A 19,901-nucleotide genomic window follows, 5' to 3' on the forward strand; every position below is an offset into this window, starting at 1 on the left:
ACATCTTAAAAAAATATACATATATTTTATAAATTTACTTATGTAGAATTAATAATTTTATTTCAAATTATAGTACATGTATAAATATTATATGTACTCGAAAATAATTTTAATATAATATAGTATTAAGAATTGTTTATTGGTATTTTTGTTACATTGATATTTTTTGATATTTTGATTTTTTTTTTTCAAGTGTAACTCTATTTAGTTATAACCTCTCAATTAGAATATTATTTTTTTAGTCCCAAGTGTATTCTTAGATAGAGATTCTACTGTATATTGTAATGTAAATTTGAATCACTTTTGATTATATGAGATTTTTGCATCATAATTTAACACAGTTAGAATACTTTTAACAAAATTAACTATATTTTATATTTGCATGATTTATTTGTATCTCTCTTGGAGATGCTCTTATTTTATTTATAAAAACTCGGGAATCTTTTGTTGCATTTAGCAAAAGTTCAATATCTGAACCACTTAAGTAGTAACTTTCTAAAGCTCTTATTATATTTATTTTAATTTGATACTTAATTAATATAAATAAAGTCAATTAGAGTAGAGATGCAATCTAGATCACTTGTTCTTTGAAAGGAATTTGTTTATAGTTAGACGGTCCAATAAAATATTAAGCAACACGTTATCCCGTTATAACACAACACTACCCAATTACATGCACAATCTACAATAATAAATAATTTGGTCTAGATATTCATAATAACAAAATCTTTATATATTAAAAATGCTTATCTAACGGCATTTCTTCGTTTAACATTTTCTTGGTTTAACAGAATATACTTAAAAATAAAAGAATATTCTGTTAAATTTAACGATTAGGTTTGATAACAAATAAACCCAATAATTAAACCCAAAAAATTAAACAATCTTTTAAATATTAATAATCGCTTTTTAAATTAAAAAAATTATCTTAGCCACATATCTCTCTAACAAACCTATCTTGGGAGAATATTAATAATTTTTTTATTTATTTTCTTTTAAAAAAAATATAGATAAAATGTCTAGAAAAAATAATATAAATGTGAGACTGTATATGAGTTGTCCCTTCTGCAATTACCTAAAAAAGATAAAATGTATAGATAAATATATATATGTGAGACTGTATATGTAAGAGAATTTAATTAAAAAAAAAATAATATAAATAATTACAGAAGGGGCAACTCATTGCTATCGGGGAATTTAGTTTTATTTTTAATTTTACCACCAACAGGAGAAGGTTAAAAAATATTAGAATATAAAAATATTATTGGTGTTTATTAGTAATTTGCAAAGAATGTGAAAATCTATAAATATATAGTTGTGGAGCTATTATTATTAGATATGAAATGAGATAATAGAACTTTTTTCAATTAGAAGATTAATGTACATTTTACTATTAATAACATACATTATTGTAACACAACTATGTTTTACTCACTAAATATACTGACACATATTTTATTTTTATAAAACAAATCGTTCAAATAATTATACTATTTTAATTATTAATTAAAATAAAAAAAATTAAAATATTAAATAAAACTAACACTACGTGGCTTGGCACGTAACAATCACCTAGTATATATAATAAAAGAAAATACGTCTATTATATACAGAGAAATAATTTAGACAAATAGTAATGGAAACCCCTTTAAAAAAAATGGAAATATATATAATATCGACATAAAATTAATGACGTTCATTGAAATACCAACCACACGTACAATTATTCTATAACTATTAGGCATTATTAAAATATGGATAAATTTGAACTATTATAATTGTACCATATATTTGACAATCCTCATTACAATTACTCCTTAATTACCTAATTAGTCCTCACTATATGAAATAATTATACTTTATCATTTTTATATATATATCATATAATATAATAGATACAGGTTGAGAAATATTAAATAACAAAACCTACAAACAGAGGCAGTGGCACACAGTACGGAGTAAGTAGTAGTAGCAGTAGTCCGCTAATTGCACGACTGAAAAAACAAAAAACGTACAAACAATCACATAAAGTAGCAATAATAATAATAAGGGTGGCGAAACGGTGCGTTTTGGTTGTGAATAATAATAGGGCCATACCTAACTGCCACGACTCTCGTCCAATCGATTGATCATGTAAAGGGCGTTACTGGTGACTCTAGCAACGTTAGTGATCTTCCTCTTCACCTCGCTCTTCATCTTCATTCCCAGCTCTTCAAACCCTTCAAGACACGTGTCCTCGTTCGTCAAAGCCGCGCTAACCCACGTCTGCGCGTTGCTCATCTGCCACCGGAAAGTCTCCCACCGCAGGTGCTGAAGTTCCGACAGAGTCTTGCTCAGTTCCTCCACCGAGTCCGAGATCTGCTCAACGCAATCTCCCAGCGCCGATCTCTGCCGTTTCGATCCGAACGATCCCTTCGCCGTTCGGCTTAGAAACTTCGAGACTCGGCTTGCGCGAGCCAAGCTCACGTTGACGGCGGCTTGAGCTAGATCCCGAGGCGTTCTGGCGGGACCCGCGTAGGTCGAGAGTGTACGGAGGCAGAGATTCGGGTAGTTAGCGTGAACGCAGGATGTACGGACGAGATCCGATGCCGGAGTTTGGGGGTCGTGTTGGTGGTGGTGATGGTTCTTGCCGGTGACGGAGTACGGCGGCGATGAGAGAAGAACGATGGCGAATAGAATGAATGGGAGGAGAGACATTGTGAGTAGCGTTGGGAGTGTAATAATATGTCACTGAGTGAGAGTGTTTGGTCTCTTCATTTGAGTTTTCCTTTTATAAATAAATTAAATAAAATTAAAATGGAGAGGTGTGGCACAAGTTGAGCGGTGGGTTGTTTTATAGTTTTTTTTTTTTAATTATATTTTTGGATACTGTTTGATGGTCTTGGGTGGTGATTTACAATATTGCCCCTACAGAGATATGTTGCTATTAATGGCATTTAACAACTGTGTCTCCTTACATTTTAATCAGTACAGTAGAAGATATTATTAATAATGTCATTTTATGATGTATACATATAATATTAGAGCACATTTATGTAATTTATGGTTGATAGAAAGAAATAAAATACTTAATTTTATTTTATCATGGTCGATAACACGTATTTAGCAAAAGTATGAGTTACAACATGTTAAGGATATTGGTTAGTTTACAGTTAGTTAATCCTGTTAACTAACTAAGGTGTTAGTTGAGTGTGTTTGTAGAGTCTGTTAGAGGGTTGTTATGTCATTTTGTACTCTGTTTTTCAATAATACACTTTTCATCTCTAAAAGATATTAAATCCTCACACAACATTAATAGGTGTAGAGCAATATAAAACTAGCTAATACCATTAAAATTATTATAATTATGAACTATGTCTTGTAAAACAAGAGCCAAAGACAAATCCAGAGAACACTTGATTAATCTTCAAAACAATTTTCAGACACATAATTTTATCAAAGCCAAGGAAGGAGGACATTTCTGATAGCCATTGCTTCAGCCACTATTTGTGGATTATACACAAATTAAATATTTATGTATATTTTTCTTTTTAGTAATACGATTATTATCTATATATATTAATAATTTATACTAAATGTTGTTCAGAAAAGATTATTATAAATTAAAGTTAATCTAATTCATATTTTTGTTTATATAACTATTTTTTTTTTTGTTATCTCTATAATCTATAACTATAATAAAGTACCAAAAATTTTAGTCCTCTAATTATTAATTTATCAAAAAGTCCTTTAATTATTTTGAGGGAGTTAATATCTTTCTCTCACTATATATATTATTAAAAAATTCTCTCAATATAATTTATTTCTAAAAATATACATAAAACAAATTTATTATGTGATTGCTTTTCCACAATAATAATATATGATAAATAACTATTTACTTAAATAAGGAGATATAATATTATATTCTCATTCTCTTTAATTTATAGTTAAAACTAAAAATAAACTTACCAAATATAAATAAGTATATACAACACAAAAAATTATGAGATATTAAATATATAATCAAAGATAATAATAAAACAACACTATAATTAATTTAGGGAAATTTTGTAGTCCACTCCCTAAAATTGAGTATATTAATGCACTTCTTTCATATGTTCGTTATTTTCAATGTTTAGATAGTTTTAAACTTTTTTTTAGAGGATAATGTACATTGTAATTTTTTTAAACATCCTAAAATTTTTCAATAAATTTAGAATTATTTAATATATCGAAAACAAAGTTTACATAATTTGTTACGCCTGTCTCTTTTATTTTATATGCATGTGAAATTGAACATTTGAAATTTTAAACCATACTTTCTGTGTTATAAATTATTCTAAATTTTTTAAAAACATAAAAGTATATCTTAAATAACTATATATACATCTAGGGCCGGCCCAAGCATTGGGCAGCTTGGGCCACTGCACAAGGCCCCAAAATTAAAAAGGCCCACTTTTTTATATCCCTTTATATATACTATATATAATATAAATATAATAAATATAATAAAAGTTACCACATACCACTAACGGACGGAAGAAAAAAAAAAAAGAAAAAGTCAATACAGTACACTATACAGTACACTACACACACTTATCCAATGCTTGCTAAATTAAAAACTAAACTAACACAATTATTTATGGTTAGTTTTAGCCTAATTTTATGGGATTTTTTTTTTTTGAAAATTTTAATTTGTTGGACTTTTAAATTTTCAACCGTTACATACACTACACATCATTTATCTTTTTTTTTTTTTTTTTGAATTGGAAATATGAAACTATTATATATAGTTGTAGAGATTGTTTTAATTTTACACACTTTTTATATATTTTATTACTTTTGCTCATGATATATTTGCTCTCATATTTCATTACTCTTTCTCCTTCAAATTATCAATTGGTTTGCAATTTGCATAGAACTTAGAAGAGGCCAAGAAGAAATATATATATAACAGGTACACATATATATATTTTTTAATTATTATTTTGATTAATTGTTGTTAATTTCTATATATATTTATATGCAATAGTTTAGGTTTTTATTTTATTTTTTCCATTGCAATTATTGTGGATTTTTTTAAGTTTATTTTTCCTACCTAAAATAAGTATGTCTAGTAGAAAATATCCATCAGGTAATGAAAAACTTAAAAAGAAAAGAAGAATAGAAAGTTTAATTAACTCTCAGAAAGGAGCTTTAGAAAAATTTGTTGTGACTAATAAAAAAGATGAAAGTAATTCAAATGAAAAAATTAATGAACAATTAAATAGAGAAAATTTGGAGGTTAATAATGAAATGTGTGATGATGTGATGGATGATGGAGAATGTCAAGAAAATATTGAAGAGAGCATGGAAATTAGAAATCTTAAAAATGATTTAGATTATATTTATGATCCAGGAAATTGGGAAAATCGTGATAATAAATTAATAGAATTATTAGTAGAAAATGGTCCAATAAAAGTAAGTGACATCGAATTCCCGAAAGATGAAAATGGTAGACATTTTTCTACTTCTTATTATATACGAAAGTTGTCAAATGGAGAAAAATATGATAGAAAATGGTTAGTGTATTCAAAAAAATTTAATAAGGTTTATTGTTTTTGTTGCAAAATTTTTGGTACAAAATCTAGTGCGAATCATACGTTTCAATTAGTCAACAGTGGAACTAAGGATTGGAGGCATCTAAGTGCTATGTTGAAGAGTCATGAAATAAATAATGAGCATATAGTTAACATGAGTATTTGGTTTGATTTAGAATTGAGATTATCAAAAAATAGAACAATTGATAAAGATGCTCAAGAAAGACTTAACAAGGAGAAAGAACATTGGAGGAATGTTTTAGTAAGAATAATTGCTATTGTCAAAAATCTAGCAAAAAATAATTTGGCCTTTCGGGGAAGTAATGAAAAAATTTACCAAGAGAACAATGGAAATTTTTTGAGTTTAATTGAAAGGATTATTTGAATTTGATCCAATAATGCAAGAACATGTTCGACGTATTCAAAATAGTGATATTCGTAATCATTATTTGGGACATAGAATTCAAAATGAGTTGATACAATTGTTAGCAAGTGAAGTGAAAAATACAATTTTGAAAAAAATCAAAGAAGCAAAATATTTTTCAGTTATACTTGATTGTACTCCTGATTTAAGTCATCAAGAACAAATGTCTCTTATACTAAGATTTGTAGATACTTCAGTTAGTCCCATAAGAGTGGAAGAATATTTTTTGGGATTTTTGAAAGTAGATGATACTTCAGGAAAAGGTCTATTTACCGAACTTATAAGAGAAATTGAAAGTTTGAAACTTGACATTAATGACATAAGAGGGCAAGGATATGATAATGGGTCCAACATGAAAGGAAAACACCAAGGTGTACAAAAAAGATTATTAGAGATAAATCCTAGAGCATTATATACACCTTGTGGTTGTCATAGTCTTAATTTAGTGATTTGTGATGTTGCTAATTCTTGTGTTAAAGCTGTAACATTTTTTGGTGTTTTACAACGTATATATTCATTATTCTCTTCTTCACCTAAGAGATGGACCATATTGAAAAATAATATATCTACGTTAACTGTGAAATCATTGTCTCAAACCCGTTGGGAATGTCGTATTGAAAGTGTTAAGGCAATTAGATTTCAAGCTCCAAAAATAAGAGATGCTTTGCTTGAACTAGCAGAATCAAGTGACGATCCTAAAGTAAAGAGTGAAGCTAAGTGTCTAGCAACTTTTGAATTAGAGAATTTTGAATTTTTATTGGGCATGACTATTTGGTTTGATATTTTATTTGCTGTCAATTCAATTAGTAAAAATTTACAAAGTCAAAATATAGAAATTGACAATGCTATAAATCAGCTAAATGGTCTAGTTTCTTATTTTGAAAATTATAGGAAAGAAGGATTTGTTTCAGCTATGATTACAACTAAAGAAATTTCAAATGAGATGGGAATTGAGCCTAAATTTTGTGAAAAGCGTGTGGTTCGTAGAAAAAAACAATGTGATGAAAATATTGGTGATGGTGAGATAGTAAAGTCTGCCGAAGAATCATTTCGGATTGATTATTTTATTTTCATGGTTGACCAAATTATTTGTTCACTTAAAAATAGATTTGAACAGTTTCAAGAGTATGCAAATATTTTTGGATTTTTATTCAATTTGAAAAACCTAAAATCACTTGATGAAAATGATTTAAAATATCAATCTTTAAATCTTGAAAATATTTTAAAATACAATGGAATTTCTGATATTGATGGTTGTGATTTATTTTCAGAATTAAAAGTGTTGAGAGAAATTTTTCCAAATAAAAGTGGTAGTTCAATCGAGATACTTGATTACATAAAAAAAATTGATTCATTTCCAAATGCATTCATTGCCTATAGAATATTACTAACAATTCCAGTTACAGTTGCATCGGCAGAGAGAAGTTTTTCAAAATTAAAATTAATCAAGTCTTATTTAAGAACGACTATGTTGCAAGAGAGATTGAGTGGATTAGCTATGTTGTCAATTGAAAATAATTTGCTAGATAAACTTGAATACAATGATTTGATTAACAAATTTGCATCCCAAAAAGCAAGAAAGATAAATTTTTAGATGAATCAATCTGTGTTATTTTTTTCTAATAATTTTGATAAACTAATGTTATTATTAAGTTTTATAGATTGGAGATTGTTCGATATGACAAACTTGAAGAAGGAAGACATACTTTTGGGATAGATCGATCAACAAATTTGAATAATATTTTTATTGTACTTTTATTTAGAATATTTAAATTTACTAAATAAATGTAAACGAATTTATGAGGTATTGGTTTTTTTAAGTTAAATTTATGAAGTATTGATTAATGATTTTATTTTTAATAAAATGCCCAATTTTAATTTTTCGCCCAAGGCTCCCAAATTGGTTGGGCCGGCCCTGTATACATCATCATACAAAAATGAGATTTAATTATTTAGATATTATAAACAAGAAAAGAGTGTATATATAGATATACTTATTTTTTAGGGGTGTACTATAAAAGTACCTTTTAATTTATGTAGAGGATCTAAAATATTTGAATATGAAAGTCTAAATTGAAAATAATAAAGAATACAATTTCTATTTAAGATCTATTTTTGATAGAATAATTAGTATTTTTTATCATTTGAACTTATTACACTATGGAATGGCGCCCCTAAATATATGGATTGTTAACATTTCTCATTAGAATTACAAACTTCTTATCACACACTTCAAAACAGCAAGACGAATATTTTGATAGTATACACAGCCATTTTTCACAGCAAGATAATTAATACGATCTAAAAGTCGGCACCATAAATCTAGTACTACATTTATTACTTACCAAATATCGATTCGCCTCCAACCAAACAAGGTTCATCATAGATATAAATATTACATATATATATATATATACTAGCAAAAACTACGTGCGAGGCACGTATACTAAATTTTATGCTAGTTTTTTTCTATGTTATTTAAAAGTGATACAATAAAAAATAAAAGAAAAAACATTATCAGTTATTAGGTGAGATTATTTGAATAAAGAACAATAAATAATCACGTAAAAATAAAAAATAATTATTTGAATAAAGAATTCAATATACATATTTATATATATGAATCTCATTAATAAAAAAGAATTATTAAATATATGAACAATAATTTGTCACGCTATATGTTTCCCAATAAAGAAATCCACCTCCTCATAGTCAAAAATAAACAATATATGTAATACAGATCTTTGTAATGAAGTACCTAAAAGAAACAAAACTTCAGTTAGCATAATCGGAAAAGGTTTAAGTGAACTAAATAATGACTAAGAAGATCTAAATTACAAAATGAAAATAACATGTCTATATGAGTATGTATATGAGCATAATTGATCTAAGAGAAAATAGATAAACTTATAAACATATAAATATACTTAATATTAATTTTGACAAAGAAACAATTCAATTATAAACAATTCTAAATATCAGCTTGACAATTTCAACACACTAATTACTCATTAAATAACCATAATGTATACATCATGATAATTTTATTTTTTTGATATCAAATGATAGAGATTATTGAGGTTTTCAGCCATGGAAAACACACTATGATAAAAAAGTAATGCTCATTAATTGTATATTCAAAGAAACCCTAATTTCCATGAATGTCCCTAATAATATATAAACAATAAAGTTGTAAATTAAAAAAAGAAGTAGCAAAATTTCATTTAATATAAGAAATAGAACAAATTGAAGATTTATACAATACTGGAATTTGAACTCTTAGAAGCCATTAGCGAAGGGGCGAAACTCGTTAGATCTCCTAGTTGAACACTACCTTAAAAAAATTAAATGATGTGGAGGTTTTTTTATGTGTTTCTGTTTCGATATGTTCTTTTAAAACACCATAAATTGTAAAACAAGCCTAACAGTTGCTTAATGTTTCCTTAGCTTTAACGTGGCACCCACTTCTTAGATTTGCTTTTTTTATCTTGTATATTTATGTATCTTTGAGATTTAACGGAAAAGGCTCTATTGCCTTGAGATTTAAACCACGTTTGATTTTCTTATTATTTACAGGGTCGGCATGCTTTGGTCTATGATATAAATACAACAAATGAGACTTGGGAGTGGGTTGACCTTAAGGAGGTAACAATTGTGTTTTAAAATATTGGTTCCTGAAGAATGTTTCAAGATACAAGTATGATGGGTTTTTTACATTATAGACGATTTGTTCCAAAACATAATAGAACTAACCAATTTAGGTTAATGATCTGGCTTCTGATACGTCCATATTAAAGATGATTGGGGGTGTGCGGTTCTGTAAATGCTATGAAATAATTTTGTAGTTAGTCTGTGAATATTGCAATGAAAGTGTTGGTTTGACCTGGCAATTTTGTGGTTACAACTTACAAGAATTCTTGACAAGGTTGTTGAATAGTAAACCAATATAAAACTTGTTTTACTCTGTTGAATAATATGAAAGATAATTCATTTTTTCACCATGTTTAAAAATAAATACAAATTTGATGAGCATATTACTTTTTTTTTCTTTTTTTAATTGAGAGTCTCATAGTATCAAATCCCGGGTTGTTTTTTTTTTTAAAATGTGTTGTGATTCTCGAATATTTAGCATCAAATATCAGTTCAAATATTAATGGAATTTGTTTTATTATTATTTTATTATATATAAATAATATTTTATTATTTTATTAAATAAAAATTAAAAGTCACCCAAATATCAGTTCAAATATTAATGGGATTTGTTTTATTATTATTTTATTATATATAAATAATATTTTATTATTTTATTAACTAAAAATTAAAAGTCACCCATAAATTTCTCAAAAACCAAGAATTTTAGTTATATAGGCACACTTTATATAGAATAGATATATTTTGCATCAAATAAATAAACGGAATCCTCTATTATTAATTAATGGTAAATTTACACAAAATAACAAATTTCATTTATTTTTTACATTTTTACTGTTATATAGCAGTTTTTTCTTTTATACTTTTTCCCTTTTTCAATTATACATTTTATAAGCTATGAAATTACATTTATACGGTTTACACACAATTTTCTAGCTCTCTTTCTCTCTTCTCCTCCTCATGCTCACGAGCCTATCTCCAAACTTTTATTCTTCAATCGCAATACTGCACCTCAAGCAAAACTCATCTATGCCCTCTACTGTTGCTCAAGGCCCATCTCCAACCACTCACTCTCCATCTTCATGTAACTAACTATTCATTTTCTTTTCTTTTATTTGTTTGATTTTTGGAAATAGATGCTTAGATTTAGATGTTATTGTTGTTTGTTTTGTGTAAATTAGTGAATCGTTTCAAATTCTAGTGTATGCATATATATTGTGGGAGTTTAGATTTTTTTGGTACATGTATATATATAACAAATTTATACATCTGTCATCTATTTGATAAAATATCTAAGAGAGTTAAACTTTTATTATATAAATTAATGAATGGTTATAAACTCTGTTCTATACATATATTATATTGGGAGTTTGAATCTTTTGTGTGTGTATATGTATATAAATAAAGATATTATATATGTATATAAGACACGCATACTATATATTTGATGAAATACCCAAAAGAGTTGGGTTTTCATTAGTCTAATGAAAGAGGACATCTATAATAGTATTTTTTTCTTGTTGAGTTGAGCTTTTAGTATTGTTGTTATGGTATTATTTTTGTTGCTCTAAGTCCATAATTATTAGTGAGTTTTATGTACATATTTTTAATTATTATGTTGATATATCGTTGTTTATTAGTTGTTTAAAAATGCTATCATTTTTTTGTGGTGTTGTGTTTGCTACAGCTGAATATAAAAAATTGATTCCTATTGCTGATGAACTTTAAACTCATTGGAATGCTATCAATCAGAGATAATTGCTATGGATCAATCAGGTACACATACCTAATTATTATATCTTATTTGTTGAAAAAATTGACTTAGTCAACTATATTTTATGAATGAAAATTAGTGGGTTTTTATCCCACATTGATTTTGAAGTAAAATGTTGGCAAATTATAGGCTATATATAGAGCCTTTTGCTGTTATTTTATTTTTTACATCAAATCTTGTTTTAATAAACAAGTTATAACATAAACAATTAAATCTTCCTTTGAAGATAATTGTTATTGTTATAAAATTTTCTTAAATACTCTTTAGAGTAATTAGGTTATAGAGTTCGGGCATATTTAGTTCGCCAAAAGTAAAAGGTGGTGCGCCTTGTTATTTTATTCTGTTGTATCCTGGGAGACAGACGCTGTTGAAATTCTCTAGCACCAACGGGAGAAGGCGAATCTGTTTTAAGGAAACTGTGTGCTACACAGGCCTCAGATATTCTCCAATTGGAATTGCGTTCACGGTTAATTTTCTTTATCTCTATAAATTATATAGTGTTTATTTAGCATATTAATAGAATTATATTATTTGTATTTTATCATCAAGTTTATATCAAAATATTATATTAGTCCCGGTAAATTGTGCAACAATCTTAAAACAGACTAGCTTTAATATAGTATTTGATAATTAGATATAATTTTGTGATATATGTTTTATCATAAATGTTAGAAATATCTAAAGTTTTGATGATATAAATATATCTATTAATATGTGATATATGGTGGTAAATTATTACGGATTGTGATATCCTGTCTAGAAAGATTGGCTTTAAGGTCTGTGATAGAGTGTCCTCCATTACTTGTTTAAAGAACCCCGGGGAGTTCAAACAAGTGTGGGACGAGAGATACCTTGGCAACCTTCCCAATTGGCCTGGGGATTGAACAAACTCAAAGAAATATTCGACGAGAGGTTAAACCACGAATGGTTGGGTTTAAAACCCTTCCAGGTTTTTCCTGAGAATTATCTTTAGAGTATAAATTTGTTTCCGTTGTGAGGAAACTAACACTATTTTTGGTTACTTGATTTCAGTAAAGAATGACTACTGAAAAGGATCAAGATAGTAGAGGTAATGAAGTAATGGCTGAGACTCATGGTCTGGCAGCTCAAACTCATACACAAAGAGTTCCGGAATCTGTTCCAATGAACCAACTTCGAGTGTTGGGGAAAAACCGGAAAAATTCACGGGACCAAATTTCAAGAGGTGGCGGCGAGAAGATGCTCTTCTATCTGACTACCATGAATCTTGCAAAATTAGTCACTGATGACGAACAAGTGCTCAAAGAAGATGAAAAAGACACTAACGTCATCAACGCTGTTAAAGCTTGGAAGAAAGATGATTTTCTATGTCGTAATTATATTATGAATAGCTTAGAAAATAATCTGTATGAAGTATATCTTACAAAGAATACGGCTAAGGAACTGTGGGAGTCTTTAGATCGAAAATATAAAGCGAGGATGCTGGCACAAAGAAATTTGTTGTTGGTCGTTTCCTTGATTTTAAAATGGTAGATTCCAAAACTGTGATTAGTCAAGTTCAGGAATTTCAAGTGATCTTACATGAGATACATTCTGAGGGAATGATTCTTAGTGAGACCTTCCAAGTGGCTGTGATGATTGAGAAGCTACCCCCTTCGTGGAAGGAGTACAAAAGCTATCTTAAACACAAGCGAAAACAGATGACTATTGAAGAGTTGATTATTCGACTTCGTATCGAAGAAGGTAACAAGAACTCTGAGAACAAAAGTTATAGTCAGGATGTGGCTAAAGCCAATCTGATGGAGCAAGGTCAAAACTCCAAAGGGAAGAAAAACTTTAAACCCAATAATAAAGGGGTAAAGTTGGGACCAAAAGGTGGTATCACCAAGAAGCAGTCCAAATTCCTTGGTAAGTGCTTTAATCGTAATAAGTTGGGTCACAAGTACGTAGGCTGTAGGCGCCAAAAAGCATAACAATCGTGAAGCCAATATGGTAAAAGACATGTCTAAAGATGATGATATACATCTATCGGTAATGGTCTCAGAAGTAAACCTAGTGAAGTCTAATCCAAGAGAATGGTTGATTGACATTGGTTCTACTCGCCATATATGCTCAGACAAGAGTATGTTCAAATCTCTTGAACAAGTGAATAATGGAGAGAAACTCTTTATGGGAAACTCTGCCACGTCTGAGATAATGGGTTAAGGTAAAGTGATCCTGAAAATGACTTCTGAAAAGGAACTGACTCTCAACAACGTGTTGTATGTACCAGAAATCCGTAAGAATCTTGTATCTGGTTCACTTTTGAGTAAACATGGATTTCGTATGGTAATTGAGTCAGATAAGGTAGTGTTGTCTAATAGTGGAATGTATGTAGGAAGGGGTTATGTAACTGATGGGTTGTTTAAACTCAATGTAATGGTTGTTAAACCAGTTATCAATAAAGTTAATAACGCTTCTACTTATTTGCTTGAGTCTTCCAATATTTGGCATGGTAGACTAGGACATGTTAATTATAACACTCTACGGAGATTAATTAACTTAAATCATATACCTAATTTCCACATTGATTTAAATCATAAATGTGAAACCTGTGTTGAGGCAAAACTAACAAGGTCTTCCTTCAAAAATGTTGAAAGGAATAATGAACCCCTTGATTTAATACATAGTGATATATGTGATTTAAAATTTGTTCAAACAAGGGGAGGCAATAAGTATTTTATTACTTTTGTCGATGATAGCACGAAATACTGCTATGTATATTTGCTGAAAAGCAAAGATGAGGCTATAGAGAAATTTATACTCTATAAAAGTGAAGTTGAGAATCAACTAAACAAAAGGATTAAGGTGTTAAGAAGTGGCCAGAATTGGTGAGTATGAATCACCGTTTGGTGAAGTTTGTGCTAAACATGGAATAATTCATGAAACCACGGCACCTTATTCGCCTCAGCAAAATGGAGTTGCAGAACGGAAAAATCGCACATTAAAAGAAATGATGAATGCGATGTTAATTAGTTCTGGATTGCCTCAGAACATGTGGGGAGAAGCTGTCCTGTCAGCTAATCACCTTTTAAATAAGGTACCCAAAAAGAAAGAGGATAAGACCCCTCATGAGTTATGGAAAGGAACTAAGCCTTCTTTCAAATACTTAAGAGTGTGGGGGTGTCTTGCCAAAGTGGCTGTACCTTTACCTAAAATGGTAAAGATTGGTCCAAAAACTGTTGATTGCATTTTCATTGGTTATGCACTTGATAGTACTGCTTATCGGTTTCTTGTGCATGAATCACAAATCTCTGATATACACAAAAACACGATAATGGAATCTAGGAATGCATCTTTCTTTGAAGATGTATTTCCATGTAGATCCAAAGAGGAATCGAGTTCATTAAAACGAACACATAAGGCTATTACTGAAAATAGTCAGGATCAAAACCATGAATCTGAGGATGAACCTAGACGTAGCAAAAGAATTAGAACAGAAAAATCTTTTGGTCCAGATTTTCGACCTATTTGCCAGAAGGTGAACCTCAAAGTTATGAAGAAGCTATAAATTCTTCTGAAGGTTATCTATGGAAAGAAGCCATAGATAATGAAATTGAATCTATCTTTGCAAAATCACACTTGGGAGGTAGTAAATCTTCCTCCAGGATGTAAGACGTTAGGGACTAAGTGGATTTTCAAGAAGAAAATGAGAGCAGATGGATCAATTGAAAAGTATAAGGCACGACTTGTAATTAAAGGTTATAAGCAACGAGAAGGCCTTGATTACTTTGATACATATTCTCCTGTGACGAGAATAAATTCCATTAGAATGATACTTGCTATTGCAGCTATACGCAATCTCGAAGTACATCAAATGGATGTGAAAACAGCTTTTCTAAATGGGGATTTAAATGAGGAAATTTATATAGAACAACCCGAGGGTTTTTCCAACCCAGAACATGGAAAAGTTTGTAAATTGGTGAAATCTTTATATGGATTAAAGCAAGCACCAAAACAATGGCATGAGAAATTTGACCACACTATGATGGCAAATGGATTCAAAATCAACGAATGTGACAAATGTGTTTATGTCAAAGAAATAGATAATGACTATGTCATCCTATGTCTTTATGTTGATGACATGCTCATTATAGGAAGCAATGATAAAATGATCAAATCTATTAAAAATTTGCTGAAATCCAAATTTGACATGAAAGATATGGGCCTAGCAGATGTTATTTTGGGAATTCAAATCTCTAGAACATCTGATGGACTCATTCTAAGTCAGTCACATTATGTGGACAAAATTCTTGAGAAATTCAACAAGGAAGATACTGGTGTTTCCAGAACTCCTATTGATTTAACTCTACATTTGTTTAAAAACAAAGGTGAGAGTGTCTGTAAAGCCCGCTTAGTTAATTTGGAAATTAGCAGTTATTTATGTTAATCAGGAAATTATTTATAGCCATTTAAATAATTTATCATTGTTAATTATGAATTCAGATATGCATAATTATGTCATCAGCAGTTTTTTATATTTCGCATTTCCGGTGTCCGGTATTTTGGAACGCGGCGTTTGGCTCAGTAGAAATCACAGCTTAGTATGTTAGTATTTTGGGGACGGGTTTTAGACATTGGGAATGTCGGGAATGGCCGGGAATTTAGAATGTCCCAAAAATACCCCCTTTAGTATGATTTTCATGGTTTATGGTGGAGGGGCAAAATGGTCTTTTTGCCCCATTAGTGTTTTGTCTTATGTGAGCTTTTTATTTGATAAATTAAATGTTAAATGTTTATTTAATTATGTGTTTTGTGGGCTGAATATAAGGAAATGTTAAAGCTTTTATTCATTTTTCCAAACTTAGAAAAAAATCACATTTTTCTCAAAGAAACTCTCTCAACTCTCTTTCTCTCCTTTCGGCCACTTGAGGCAGCTCCTAGGGTGATTTTTTTCCTCTTCAAATTCTAGTAGATTTCAGCTTGTTGTGTGTCTCTAATCAAGGTAAATCTTGTCTTGCTTTTCTATTTAGTTTTCTTGAGATTTTAAGTAAAAATGGATGAAATGCATGCTTGAATAGTTGTTGTTGTTGCTGCTGAAATATGATTGTTATTTTGAGTTTAAGCATGTTAGTTTAGGGTTGTTTATGTGATAAAGAAAGCATGTTGTATTGATTGTTTAAAGCTTTTAGTTTATATGTTAAAATAGGTGATTTTTGAGAGAAAATGCCATGTTTTGTTTCTGTGAATTGCTGGATGTTTCTGTTAGTTTGCAGAGGTATTTTTATGCTTAGTTTAGTAGAATTAAGCTTGTGGATTGCTTGTTTATGTGGTTTTGCTCAAGCTTGAGTTTGGAACTCAAAGCTTGAGCTCCAATGGTGAATTTTGCATGTGTGGTTTCTGGGTAGGTTTGATGCCTTGGAATTGTTATTTGGGGCATATAGAACAGGTCTGGAAAGTTTGGGACCAATTGGGTTTGAATTGGTCAAGTTAGGAGATTTTTAGTTGGCTGCCTGCGAGGAACCGGAATTCCGGTTGAGCATCCGGAATTCCGGATGGGGTCCTGAATTTTCCCAGAACCGGAATTCCGGTTGGGCAACCGGTCTGCCGGTTGGGGATTTTTCAGAACCCTAGTTTTCCTCGTTTTTGGGTTTCTAGGGGTATTGCCATGCTTTTTATCGTTAGGGAAACTTTTAGTTTCAAGTTTTAGTCCCCGGGAAGTGATTTAGCGTGTCACTTATAGCGTTGTGATTTTTATGGTTTAGGAGCCAGTAATCCGCCGTTCAGCTTCAGTTCCAGTCAGGTTGACCGGCACACCTGAAATCGGAATCCAGGTAAGATTAGTATAACAGTATGCATATGTAGATTACATGTTTAGCGTGCATGTAGGAAGCCTGTTAGATTACATTAGATATGTATTTAGGCTTCGAACCACCCAACCCTGTCACGTCGGTACGAGGTGGAGTATGACCGACGGCCGGAGTATGACCGGTTCGACCAATCAGGCTGACAGTGGGTTGGTGGTTCAGTGCTATTGACCGATCCCGTCGGTACAGGCTGGAGTATGACCAGCAGCCGGAGTATGACCGGTTCGACCGATCAGGAGGATACTTGTCAATAGTACCGTCCCCTGAACGTTCAAAACTCAGTACCATGTTGGACATGGCAGTAGTGCTCAGTACCATGTTGGACATGGCAGTAGCGGGACTCAGTATCGTGTTGGACACGGCAGTCAGTTTTATGTATGATATTATTATGCTTTTCTTACTGAGTCTGTCGACTCACAGTTTACGTTCATGTGTAGGTAAAGGCAAGGCAGTTGCTGATGGACCGTGAGCGAGCTTATGAGATTGTACATGTCGGGGCGGTTAGGCCTGGAGCGTACGATCCTCGGGACAGCAGGGCTGAGATTTTTGTAACTGTCGTTGGACGACTTTCATTTTGATGTAAAAGTTAAACAGTTAAAACGTTTGTAAATATTTTTATAAATCGAGATCCCGAGACTTTGGTAAAATGGTTTATAAGTTAATGAAAAAGCAAAATTTTAATTAATCACGTTTTTCCATAAACCTCGTTGATTAGCAACGAGCTGCACAGTACGTTTAAAAATCACGTAATACGCCTAAGATAGTTAGGGTGTTACAATTTGGTATCAGAGCCGCCAGGTTGTCTTCCGAAGATCGTCACGACATGTACAATCATCATCGAGATTAGCTCGGTTCACGGTTCGGTAAGCCTTTATTGCTTTAGTAGTTTATTTTATTCGGTTATGAAAAAGAAAAGCCTGTTAGGAAGCATGTTAGTAGCCTGATAGTAGAATAGGCGCATGTTTCATTTCTAATTTCCAAATTAAGCGGCATTAGTAAGCTCGCCTTGAATACGACCTGATATGCCAACTCTTGGTTTCGGAGGCGGTTCTAACTAGATGGACGCCAGGCGGACTACCAGGAGTCGGGGCAACTCCGTGGGGTCGAATCAGGGAGAGGGAGCTCGGTTTCCCCCACCTGCTAGGGGCCGAGGTAGAGGTCCCCGAGGCAGGGCTCGTGGTCGGGGTGATGAGAACCGCCACGGGCTGCCTGAGCTCCCCCGGCCGATCGGGGAGCCCCGGCGGGAGTTGCGGTTTGCGGAGATGCAAGCCGGATCGAAGAACAAGACCTCGAGATTCGAGAGGTTGAGACGGCGGGGTGCTCTGCGGTTCCGGTGCCGGTAGTTCCGGTGGCACTGCCCTGCTGCCCCGAGGCCGAGATAGTGGTGGCGGCCCATAGATTGGAACCGATTGTATGAGCGGTTCGAAGCAAGCACCTCCGGTATTCTGGGAGGTCCGGATGTGTCGAAAGCCGAGCGGTGGCTTACGGTGATCACTGCAGTCGAACTTTATGGGTGTCACGGTAACGACAGAGTGGTGTGCGCCACATTCCAGTTCCAGGAGGATGCCCTGGTATGGTGGGACATGGTGTCTCAGATTCATGATGTCACCACCATGACACAGGAAAGGTTCCAGGAACTCTTCAACGCGAAGTACTATAATGAGGCGGTCAGAAGCGCCAAGAGGAAAGAGTTCGTTCACCTGACCCAGCGGGAGAACATGAGTGTCACTGAGTATACTACTCAGTTTGACCGGTTGGCGAGGTTAGCCTCGGGAATTGTGCCGACCGACTTCAGCAGGAAGGAGAAGTATCTGGACGGGTTGAATCCCAAGATCAGGCATGACCTGATGATTACCACTGACGACAGCACCACCTATGCTCAGATGGTGGAGAAGGCACTGCGAGCTGAGGGCGCAGTGGGGTGCATGTCAGAATCAGCCAGTACTCCGGTTAGTGGCGGAGCTCCTACCCCTCCTGCATCAGGCTTCAGCAGGGGGAGTAGTGGTTCGGCCATTGATCAGAGGAAGAGGGCACCCACTGCTTCCGGCGGCTCGAGCCAGAACAAGAGGTTCCGGGGGAACCAGAACAGAGGGAGTCGTCCTGGTGGTAATGAGACCCGATTCTCCTACCCCGAGTGCCCTAGCTGCAAGAGGCATCATCGGGGAGAGTGCAAGGGGCAGGGATGCTTTCATTGTGGCATGCCCGGGCACTTCAAGAGGGAATGTCCCCAGCTCCGGCCAGAGGCACCGAGAGCTCCAGCGATACCCACTCCAGCCAGGGTGTTCGCTATCACGCAGGCTGATGCAGATGCCAGCCCATCAGTTGTTACAGGTCAGATTTTTATTAATGACTCGCTTTATTCAGTGCTGTTTGATTCTGGGGCTACACGTTCTTATGTGGCGGCCAGAGTCTTTAGTAAGTTGGGTAGACCCTTTGATAGATATGAATCAGGGTTTGGAACCTGTTACACAGCGGAGAATTGGTTATCTCCAATAGGTGGATTAGGTCTATGCCAATCAGGATAGATGGTAGGGAGTTAAGCGCTGATCTGATAGAGATGAGCTTAGTCGAATTTGATATTATTTTAGGAATGGATTTCCTATCTAAATATTCGGCGAGCATTGATTGTAAGAGGAAGATGGTGGTCTTCCAACCGGAAAGTGAAG

The 19,901-nt window shown here is 32.6% G+C and overlaps 1 protein-coding gene across 1 annotated transcript; it reads right to left on the minus strand.

Annotated features, from left to right (window-relative positions):
* Positions 1-1,675: 1,675 nt before the first annotated feature.
* LOC115707266 (pectinesterase inhibitor 3) lies at positions 1,676-3,080 on the minus strand. The gene is made up of 2 exons (XM_030635176.2): positions 2,098-3,080; positions 1,676-1,994 (listed from the first exon to the last, which is right to left on the minus strand). Exon 1 carries the CDS (start codon positions 2,695-2,697, stop codon positions 2,098-2,100), a length of 600 nt encoding a protein of 199 aa, XP_030491036.2. The 5' UTR covers positions 2,698-3,080; the 3' UTR covers positions 1,676-1,994.
* Positions 3,081-19,901: the final 16,821 nt, after the last annotated feature.

This window comes from Cannabis sativa, chromosome 1 (assembly GCF_029168945.1).
Source record: "Cannabis sativa cultivar Pink pepper isolate KNU-18-1 chromosome 1, ASM2916894v1, whole genome shotgun sequence".
In the NCBI taxonomy this organism is placed as follows: Eukaryota; Viridiplantae; Streptophyta; class Magnoliopsida; order Rosales; family Cannabaceae; genus Cannabis; species Cannabis sativa.

What these genes read in the sequence shown, in the direction of transcription:
- LOC115707266 (XM_030635176.2), bottom strand. Translation starts at nt 2,697, where the DNA reads ATGTCTCTCCTCCCATTCATTCTATTCGCCATCGTTCTTCTCTCATCG.